This window comes from Onychostruthus taczanowskii, unplaced genomic scaffold (genome assembly GCF_017590055.1).
Source record: "Onychostruthus taczanowskii isolate IOZ18803 unplaced genomic scaffold, ASM1759005v1 scaffold74, whole genome shotgun sequence".
In the NCBI taxonomy this organism is placed as follows: domain Eukaryota; kingdom Metazoa; phylum Chordata; class Aves; order Passeriformes; family Passeridae; genus Onychostruthus; species Onychostruthus taczanowskii.
In genome coordinates, this window is record NW_024505229.1 from 348,675 (window position 1) to 358,848 (window position 10,174).

General features: G+C 48.9%; 1 protein-coding gene across 2 annotated transcripts; it reads right to left on the bottom strand.

Annotated features, from left to right (window-relative positions):
• Positions 1-2,666: 2,666 nt before the first annotated feature.
• Positions 2,667-9,725, bottom strand: PPP1R15B (protein phosphatase 1 regulatory subunit 15B). 2 transcript variants are annotated; one of them, XM_041422631.1, is made up of 2 exons: positions 8,070-9,702; positions 2,667-5,132 (listed from the first exon to the last, which is right to left on the bottom strand). In XM_041422631.1, exons 1-2 carry the CDS (start codon positions 9,477-9,479, stop codon positions 4,920-4,922), a joined length of 1,623 nt encoding a protein of 540 aa, XP_041278565.1. In that variant the 5' UTR covers positions 9,480-9,702; the 3' UTR covers positions 2,667-4,919. The 2 variants fall into 2 exon arrangements, with proteins under 2 accessions (XP_041278565.1, XP_041278564.1); XM_041422630.1 differs by lacking the exon at positions 2,667-5,132 and adding an exon at positions 5,142-5,500 and having other exon boundaries at positions 8,070-9,725.
• Between the last annotated feature and the right edge of the window lie 449 nt (positions 9,726-10,174).

Genomic DNA, 10,174 nt, shown 5'->3' on the forward strand with positions numbered 1-10,174 from the left:
GGGAATTCTGTGCCAGGGTGTCCTCACCAGCGTGTCCCTGGCACTCCAGGGGTGTCCCTGGCATTCCAGGCGTGTCCCTGGCACTCCAGGTGTGTCCCTGGCACTCCTCCCTCCTCCAAGGCCCCGGGCTGTTGGTTCCTCCTGGCATTCCCAGCTGGAGCAGACCCCGGGGCTCAGCCCAGGTGAGCGGGGGCAGCTGGGGAAGAACTGGAATTGCCTCCCGTTCTTCACTCCTGGGTGTAAATTCCTGCTGGTTTGGGGGATGCTGCCAGGGAATGCTGCTGCTGCTGCTCCCTGGATCATTCCTGCTGGGAATGCTGGGCCTGGACACGCAGGGAGCAGATGTTGGTGAACCTCTGCTCACCCATCCCAGAATATCCCCCTGGGAACTCCATCCAAGCCCTGATCTCCTGGAATCCGGTGGAGGGTGATGCCAGCTTGCAGCTCTGGGAATGTTTTCCACCAGGATCTGCCTTTCCCTTTTTGCCAGCACCTCAAATCCAACCTAAATTATCCCAGGAAGAGGAGCTGAATCCAAACGTTCTGCTGGGGCTTTGCTCCTGCCTGGCACAAAGAGGGAGCTGGGCCTGGATCCCAAATTCCCGATGTTCCAGAGCCAGGGGATGTGCCTGGCACGCAGAGAGGGCACGGCTGGCACGGAGTCACTGCCCATGGGAGCCTTTCGTGTGGGGAGAGGGGAGGGAGGGAGCAGGGAGGGGAAAGGAGGGAAAAGAAGGAATGGGAAAAATGAAAGGGAAAAGGAAAGAAGGGAAAAGAGGGGGGAAAGGGGAAAGAGGAGAGGGGAAAGGAAAGGAAAGGAAAGGAAAGGAAAGGAAAGGAAAGGAAAGGAAAGGAAAGGAAAGGAAAGGAAAGGAAAGGAAAAAGGAAAGGGAACAGGAAAGGGAACAGGAAAGGGGAAAAGGAAAGGGGAAAAGGAAAGGGGAAAAGGAAAGGGAAAAGGAAAGGGAACAGGAAAGGGGAAAAGGAAAGGGGAAAAGGAAAGGGGAAAAGGAAAGGGAAAAGGAAAGGGAACAGGAAAGGGGAAAAGGAAAGGGGAAAAGGAAAGGGGAAAAGGAAAGGGAAAAGGAAAGGGAAAAGGAAAGGGGAAAGGGGAAAAGGAAAGGGAAAAGGAAAGGAAAAGGATAGGAAAAGGAAAATCCACGAAGGGAAAGGAAAATCCAGGAAAGGGAAAGGAAAATCCAGCAAAGGAAAGGAGAAAGGAGAAAGGCAGCTCCTCCACCATTTCCACATCCTGAGGTTTTGCTGGATTTCCCAGAGGAGGCTCAGATGGGATCCTGGGAAGGAATTCCCAGAGAATCCCTGGCTGTCCCATCGCTGGAGTGTCCAAGGCCAGCCTGGGACAGGAAAAAGGGGTGAGCCTGGGGGATCTTTGCTGTTTCTCCCATCCCAAACCATTCCATGATTTTTTTTTTTTTTGGCAATGCAGCAATGGAAGGTGAGGACAGCTCAGGAAAAATTCCACGTGCATCCCAAAAACCCAGGCCAGGAAAGCAGGGAATCCAAGGGGAACGCAGCCAGAGATTTTACCCTGAGGGCAGCTCCAATCCTTTATTCCTAATTTAAATTCCTTTATCCCCTCCAAAAACCAGAATAAACCTTGGATTAAACCCCACTGAGAGCCCAGCAGGCCAAGGTGGGGCTGGAATTCCGGGCTCTCCCTGGAATGTGACAAAATTCCACATTTCTTCCTTCTCCTGCTTCCCAGCTGCAGAAAAAACCTGAATTTTGGGATCAAAGCAGCACCTCAGGGGCTCCAACAAATTAATTCTTCCATCCTGTGGAGAAGCTGCAGCTCTGGAGCAGGAATTCTTCTCCTCCAAGTGCAGCCTGGTGCTGATGGGATGAAGAATTCCCAGTGGGATTTGTGTGCTCCAGGTGGAAGCTGGATGTGCTGCCAAGGCCAGGGAAGCTTTCCCTGCACCCCAGCTGTGCCCCTGCCAGCACGGAGAAATCCCAATTTTCATTTCTTCAGGATTAAAAAATCTGCTTTCAAAAATCCCCACATTCCCCATATCCAGCATTTTTTTTTTTTTTTTTTTTAAGGAATACTGCAGGAAATTCCCTGTGGCTTTTTTTTTTTTTTTTTTTTTTTAGGAATGCTGCAGGAAATTCCCTGTGTTTTTTTGGTTTTTTTTTCTTTATTATTCAATTTTTTTATCCTGACTATCAGGAAAATCAACCTTGGGGTGTTTTAGGGATGAGCAAGGTGAAAACAAAGAGAGGAAAACACGGATTGTGCTCCAGGGTGGGAATTCTGAGTGAAACTTTTCCTTTTTTTAAGGAATAAACCTCCAGGAAGTTGGAATTTCTTCCCAAAACTCCCCCAGAATTCCAGAGATTCCCAGGGTGGAGCAAAACCCTGGGGGTGTCACCTCCAAAGGGATGTGGCAGCACGATTTTGGTTAAATCCCAAAAATCCTTCATCCCATACCTTGAGAATCCCTGGAAAAAATCCAGTTTATTCCTCCAGGCACCTTCAAATCTTCATTTTTGGGATAATTCCCCAGCTCCTGCCAGGAATTCCAGCTCCAGAGGAGCCCCCTGGATGGAATTCCCTGCTCTGCACCCCCCAGAATGACAAACCCAGCTTCTCACCACCCAGGAAATCCAATCCAAAATTGGATTTTCCAGCTGTTTTCCCCGAATTTATCTTGCAAATCTCTTTATTACAACACACAGATTAGTCCTGAATAGTTTCTTATGTACAGAAATAGAGTTTTTAGGTAGAAAAAAACCCAACAAAGAGGCCACAAATCAAGGAAGATCCATAGAAAGCCAAATCCAAACTTTCCCCCCCAAATGATACAAAAATAAAAATCTGCAGATCGCAGTTTTGATTTAAATCCCTCCAAGTTTTGCTTCCCATGCATTTGAAGGAATTTTAAAGGGGAAAAAAGGAGCTCTGAGGTGTTCAGTGATGGTAATTAAATTCCATTTCCTGCTGGAATAGCAGGAAAAAAGGAGGATGGAGAAGTGGGAAGAGCTGATCCATGGGAATTTTGTTATAAAAATCTCTTTTTTTCCCGAGGTTTCAACCCTTTGGAAGCAGCTGTTCCTTCTTGGGATCCCATTTTTCCAAGCAGCTGTGGATTCCCAGAGCTCCCAAGGTTCTCCTGAGCACCAAGAAATCCGAGTTGTCCAGAAAGAACTGAAGCAGCACAATCCCAAAAATCCCCAAAATCCCAGGGATTGGGAGATCCGTGGGAAAAACCAACTGGGAGATCCGTGGAAAAATCCAGCTGGTGTGTTTTCCTTGGAATGATCAGAAATCCACACTTTTTTCTTCTTGGAATTCCATTTTTTTTGGTTGGTTTCCCCCCCAAATTAAAAAGCAGATCCAATGTGAGTAAAATCCTCCAAAATTCCAGGTGGATTTCTCAGGATTTGAGGGGGTGATGCAATTTTTCAAATGTTTTTTGGAGGAAAAAATCAAATTTTTAGGATGGCAAACAGCTGGAATTTGAATTAACAGAACTGTAATTTAATTAATCCCCTGATTTTTCTAATTGCACCACAAAAAAGGGATTTTTCAACTCAAAGAAGCCACTCCCTGCAATAAAAATAAAGGAAAAAATCCAAAAATTCTGGGATTTTCAAGTCAGGATAAAGCAGGAAGAAATCATTTTCTTCCAAATTAAAAACTGAAGGAATTTAGAATAAATTTAAAGCACTTGAAGGTTTTTCTTCTACACAATGGAAATTATTCTGGCCAGCTGAACAAATAATTGATTTATTGACCCAACTTTGTGCAAACATTGGAATTTTTCCATTTTTATTCCCTGCTTGGAAAATTCCCACACCAGCCTCCAGCTCCAAAGCCCTTTTATCCCTCAAGGATTTTGATTAAATAATGTAATATTTTAAATGAAGAACAGAAATAAAGAGTTTTGTCCTCCCACTGAAATGTTTTTGGTGACCCCAGTGCAGACACAAAGAGTTAATACTGATTTTTGGGAAAGAAAACAAGGAATTTTTGCCTTTAAATTTCCTTAAATCCAAGATAATTTCCTTGAATTCAAGAAAATTTTCAGGACAAGCAGATTGGATATAAAAATTCACTTCCCTCTCCCAGAGCAGAATTACAGCAAAGGTTAATTAAATAATTCAGGAATTTTCCTCCCTAAATTCAAGCATCATCCACAGCCTCATTAAGTTTGAATTATTAATTGGGATGAGGAATTTCCTTGCCCTAAAAATCAAGGAATTTGTTGGATAAGCAGCCAGAAACCTTTGGAATAATCCTGGAAAAGGGAATTATTTAAATCAATCAAACCAAAGCTTGGCTGGAATATTCAAACCTCAAAAAGCTCCAGAAACACTCAAATATTGGATTATTCCAAGCAAAAAAAGGGGGAAAAATCCCTTAAAGAAAGAGATTTTTTAAAATGAGGCTTTTGGAGAAGCTGGAAAAAAAATGGAGAAACACAATAAAAACCAAAACCAACCCTCAACTGCACATTCCTCAGGGAATTTTAAATCAAAACTGCAATTCCAAGGAATGAACCCCATAAATATTTCCTTCAAAATAGCTTTTGCTTTTTTTTTTTTTTTTTTTTTTTCTCCAAAGTGCAAAAATCCAACAGAACAGTCCCCACACTTCCCAAGGTATGGCAGGAAAAGGCATTTTTTGGGAATGGATTGAACCCCCAAGCAGTCTGGTTGTGTCAAGTGCTAATTAACAGGAATGCAATCAGAGCACCCTTTTCAGGGAGCTCCAGGGATTTTATCTGGATATCAAAACGAGAATTTCTGAACATCAAACTGGGGGGGGGGGGGAAAAAAAAGGGACCAAAAAAAATCCCGTTTTTTCCCCTCCCCATTTCAGCACATGCAGCTGCCACTCGCGGATGAGAGTTCATTAATTTAAGGGTCAGGCAAATTGCAGGAGTCTGAAGGTGCTAGAAGGGGTCAGTCCTCTGGGAATGGGACTCTTGGAGCCTGTGGAATACCCTCAGTCTGTGCTCAGCGCTCAGGCAGTAGCCGATGGCCTCCTCGGTCTCCTGGATGCGTTTTTGGAACCGGCACCCATCCCGAGCCAGCTCCTCCCAGGGCCCTTTCCGGTCCTCCTCGCCGCTTATGTAATACTCTGTCACCTCCTCGTGGAATGTCACCTGCGGAAAGAAGGCTGTCAGTCAGGAATTCTCTGCAAATGAGGTTGGAAGTGGTGGGATTGGGGTTTAAGTCGAAGTTGTTGAGTGGTTACAAGCGGTGAAAGGGTGGGGGAATTTTTCCTGAGGGCGAGGTGGGATGTTGGGAAGGGATTCCTGACTGGGATGGAATCGCCAGAGGAGCTGTGGCTGCTCCATCCCTGGGAGTGTCCAAGGCCAGGCTGCAGAGTGGATAAAAATAGATAAAAATAAATAAAATATAGATTGGAAAGATGGATTTCAAAGAGCACAGAAATAAACAGAATATGAGGCTCTTTCCAGTCCTCCTCGCCGCTTATGTAATACTCTGTCACCTCCTCGTGGAATGTCACCTGGGAGAAGGCTGTCAGTCAGGAATTCTCTGCAAATGAGGTTGGAAGTGGTGGGATTGGGGTTTAAGTCGAAGTTGTTGAGTGGTGAAAGGGTTGGGAACTTTTTCTGAGGGGTATTGGAGCGATGGAATTGCCAGAGGCGCTCTGGCTGCTCCATCCTGCAAGGCTCCAAGGTCAGGCTGGAGGGTGGATAAAAAACGGACAAAAATTAGAAAAAAAGAAATAAAATGTGGATAAAAACGGATTAAAAACATGGATTTTAAAATATTAGGAATAGAATATTATTAAAATAGGTGAGGTGGGATTGTGGGGTTCCTGCTGCTGGCACTGGGGGATTGCCCAGGATTAGGAAACAACCCCCAAAAAAAAAAAAAAGCAGAAAGGTTTTGTTGAGTCAAGAGCCCCGTGAGTCACCACGGGGACAGATAAGGAAGGAACAAGGGACACTCACTGCAACGTGACCAGAACAGCCCGTCCTGGGTTCAGAATATTCACACAAAACTCACAATCCCTACCGGAATTCCAGGGGTGGAGTTCACGTAAGGAAATTAAAAATATTCACACAAAAACTGTCACAATCCCTCTTGGATTTCCAGGGGGTGGCGTTCACGTGACGAAATTAATTAAAAATATACACACTAAACTGTCAGAATCCTTCCTGGAATTCCAGGAAGCAGAGCTCATGTAATGAAATTAAAATACAAACACTAAACTGTCACGAATCCCTCCTGGAACTCCAGGGTGCAGTTCATGTAAGGAAATTAATTAAAAATATACAACCAAACTGTCGCTTTTAACTCCTTTAGCAGCTATTCAGCTATTTTTAGTAAATAAAGGAATTTACAGGCTTGAGATCTGCACTTGGCAGGGTTCAGACTAAGATTATAACAAGGATTTAAGTCTGAGTTAAACCCAGTTTATTTTAGGTTCCTGCTGAACTCTTTGACTTTATTTTGCATTCAGCTATAAAAAGGCACAAACTGAGCTGCCAGCACCTCTAAAATCAGGATTAATTCCTCAAAACAAACTCTGCTACAGGAAAATATTCCTGGCAACATGAAAAAACCATGGAAATGTTAAAAAAAAAAAAAGCACTGCTCCTTTCCCAGGATTTCTCAGCACAACGAGGAGGGTGTTTGTGCTGCAGGGAGCTTCCAAACAGGAAAACCTGGAATTCCAGAGGGGTTTGGGACACTTCCCACTATCCCAGGGGGTGCTCTGTCCAAGGACAGGATGGAGAGGTGACTTTAAAAGGAGGATGCAGAAATTCCCTGCTCCCAAAAATCTCTGGGAGCAGAGCCAGCAGGCGCCACGTGCCCGACACGGCTGAGCCCAAACACTCCCGGACTTTATGGCTTTAGGAGCAAAGCACTGCAGGGCTCCAGCGGGGAACGGCCGCGAGCTGGCTGAATAACCCCAAAAATTCCCGGGAATCCCCAGCAACGGGGCCGGCCCCTGCAGCAGCTGCTTTAGGGGCTGTTACATCAGCCCGTCCCCACCTTGCAGCTTTTTTACATCAGTCGGAGGCACAATTCCCGGGGCTCTGACATCATGCGCGGTATTCCAGCCAGCTCATCCCTGCTTTCGGCACAGCCCCGGCCCCTGACCCCTGGCAGGGACCTCAATTAATTACTAATCGCAATTAAGGGAGAAAATAAATGTATCCGCTGGAAAAATGGGAAAGAATTGTAAATATTTGCTGTTTGCATGGTGTGATCCACCACTGGGTTGCCAAGGGATTTGGTGTTCCAAGTCGTTCCTCATCCAGATGTTTGAGGAATCCACCTTGAACATCTGCAGCACCACAAAATTTAGGATAAATTCCTGTTTATCTGCATCCCAGCACAGATATTATTATTGTTGTTGTTGTTTTTATTGTTATTACTGTTATTATTATTATTAATGCCCAAATTAATTTAAAAATCATATTATTTAGTTTGAGCTCAAAAGTCTAATTTTTGATTACATCTCTCCTATAAATAACTATCCCATAAATAACTATTCATACTTACAATATAAATGTAATACTAATAAATATGATTTACTATTATAATATTTAATAATACCTTAAACAGAAAGGGGAATATTGGGATAATTTATACGGGAATCTCAGTTTACTCCAGAACACTCAACAAGGCCACCTGGGTTATAAAAAAAATCCTAAAAAATCTTTTGGTTTCAGGTCCTAAGTAACTTCCTTTTAAAAGAAACTGCTGCTTTTCAGGGAAACTCCTCACAGCTCTGGAGTTTCTCAGGCAAAAATTTCCACCCCAGCCCTGGAGTTTGTGTGACGTCGAAACCACAAGAGAAACAGAAGAAAAATCACAACTGAAAACGAAAATCGAACTTTGAGACTGGAGAAAAAAATTCTCCGTCCCGGCTGTCAGCGGGACTCGTTCTGAGTCTCAGAATTTCCCATCACGTGCAGAGGATGAGGCGCAGCATTCCAGGGAATTATCAGCACATACGAACGCTGACCTCACCCCCACTTGGCGCAGCGTGGTTGCCTTTTCTTTTTTTTTTTCCCTTTACCAATCCCAAACCACAAAAATATTAATAAAATCCGTACCTTTTTCCGCTTGGAGCTCGCAGTTTTCTCCCTGCTCTGCCCCGGCTCAGTGCTCCCGCAGTTGTGTTTTTCCAGCTGTACCCTACACAAGCTGAAATGCTCCGAGGTGACACAACTCGCCCTCTCTGCCCCTTGGAAACCCGGCGTCCCTTTTTTCTCGGCCGTCTGAAAGGCCGCCGTGAAATTTAAAGGGTTGTAGGGATCGTCCGAGCTACAGAACGAGTTCCAAAGTTTCAAGTTTTCAGCCTCATCCACGCTCTCACAGTCCCACTCGTCCTCCTCGGAACTGGGAGAGCCCTCGGAGGACTCTGCCCACGAGTCTTCCTCCTCCTCCTCCATGTCCGACATTCCCTTTCCCGGCTCGCTGGAAGACGTCTGGATGGTGGCTGTGAAGTTCTGAGGGTTGTAGGGATCCAAGCTGTAGAAGGAATTCCACAGATGAAGCCTCTCCCCGTCCTGGCTGCCGGCGTCTGAGTCCGAGGGCAGCTCTTCGCTGTCAAACCCGTCATCACTTTTCTCATCACCATCATCATCATCATCATCATCATCATCCCAGTCTTCCTCACCCTCACTCTCCTCCCCGCTGGATACTCCCCCGATGATATAATCGATTAATTTATTCGCGCAGGCAGGTCTGGAGGAAATTGGGAAGCTTTGCTCCGTTTCCGAGTCCTCGCGTTCCTCTTCACCCAAGGCTTCTCCCTCCTCAGCCTCACCCCGGAGCCGCTCCCGCTCCACGGGGACACCTCCGGGCTCTCTCCCCGCATCCTCGGGCTGCTCCAAATCCCCGCTACTGCCGCGCTGCTCCCCGATTTCCCGGCAGACACCCCTGTGCTGCTGCTGCTGCTCCTCCTCCAGGCTGTGGTAGCCGTGGTCGGGGTCGGGCACGGGCAGATGCCAGCGCTGGAGGAACGCCAGGCGCTTGCTGCGCAGGAATTCAACCTCGGGCAAGCCCTCGGCTCGCAGGGGCTGCGGCAGGTGGCTCTTGCCCTGCTCCAAGCCCAGCACGTACCAATCCATGGGAAGAGCCCTCAGGCTGCTCCGCACCACCCCTGCTCCCCACAGCCCCGCCGGCGGCTCCGGGCCGCCCTCCGGCCGCTTCTCCGGGGGCTCCTCCTCGGTCCAGTCCAGCGAGGTGTCCGCCTTGGGCAGCAGCACCAGCGGCGGCGGTGCCTTGGCGGGGCACAGCGCGGAGCTGAGCGCGGCGCCGGGCAGCAGCCGCTGCAGGAGGGCGGGCAGCGGCGACAGCAGCTGCGACACCACGCGCAGCCACGAGAAGGGCGGGCTCGCCTGGGACGAGCCGCCGGCGGGCGCCGCGCTGGGCGCCGCCAGCTTCGGCCAGGCCGCGGCCAGGCCCAGTCGGGCCCATCCCAAGCCGGGGCCGGCGCGTTCGCGTCCGCTGTGCTCCATGAGGCCGTTCAGCGCTGCCAGCGGTGCGGAGGGGTGTGTGGAGCGGCGCTCCGTGGCGGGGCGGTGAGTCTGAAGGCTCGGGGGGCGGCGGGCAGCTCCGGTTCGGGTCTCGACTCCATCCTGAGGCAGCTTCAGCACAAAATGGCGGCGCCGCCGCCTCAGCGCTTCCCGCCCCCAGAGGGAGGGGCGGGGCGTCAGCGCATGCCCCGCCTACTTCGCGTCACCGCCTCCCATTGGGCGGTGTCGGCGATGCCACGCCCACTCTCACATGTGGCCACGCCCCACGGGGATTGCATCAGCCGGCGCGCGGCGCACGGCAGCGCCTCCTAGCGGCGCGGCGGGTGTGGGGGGAGCGGGGGTCCCCGAGCCCACCCGGGGCTGGTCACGGGACACCTGGGGACACTTTGGGGACACTTTGGGGACACTGTGGGGACACTTTGTCAGCCCCAGCGACAGCGCTGGGTGGGGGGCGCGCTGGGAGAGGAGCTGGAGGACGCTGGGGGTTGAGGGAGGCAGACCCCAGACCCCCAGGGCTCGGCGATGGGCAGAGGTGCAGAAGTGCGGGCAGATGTGCGCCCAGATGTGCGCCCAGATGTGCAGGCATGCCACCCCTGCCTTTCGTCCCCTTTTTTGATCCCATCCCCGTGTTCCAGGCAGGAGGGTCCCAACACTGGAGGGTTCCAAGGCAGGAGATT

Coding starts and splice junctions, on each gene's coding strand:
- PPP1R15B (XM_041422630.1), bottom strand. CDS start 9,479: ATGGAGCACAGCGGACGCGAACGCGCCGGCCCCGGCTTGGGATGGGCC. Junction 5,501..8,069: donor CGAGCTCCAAGCGGAAAAAG/GTACGGATTTTA, acceptor GCCTTCTCCCAG/GTGACATTCCACGAGGAGGT.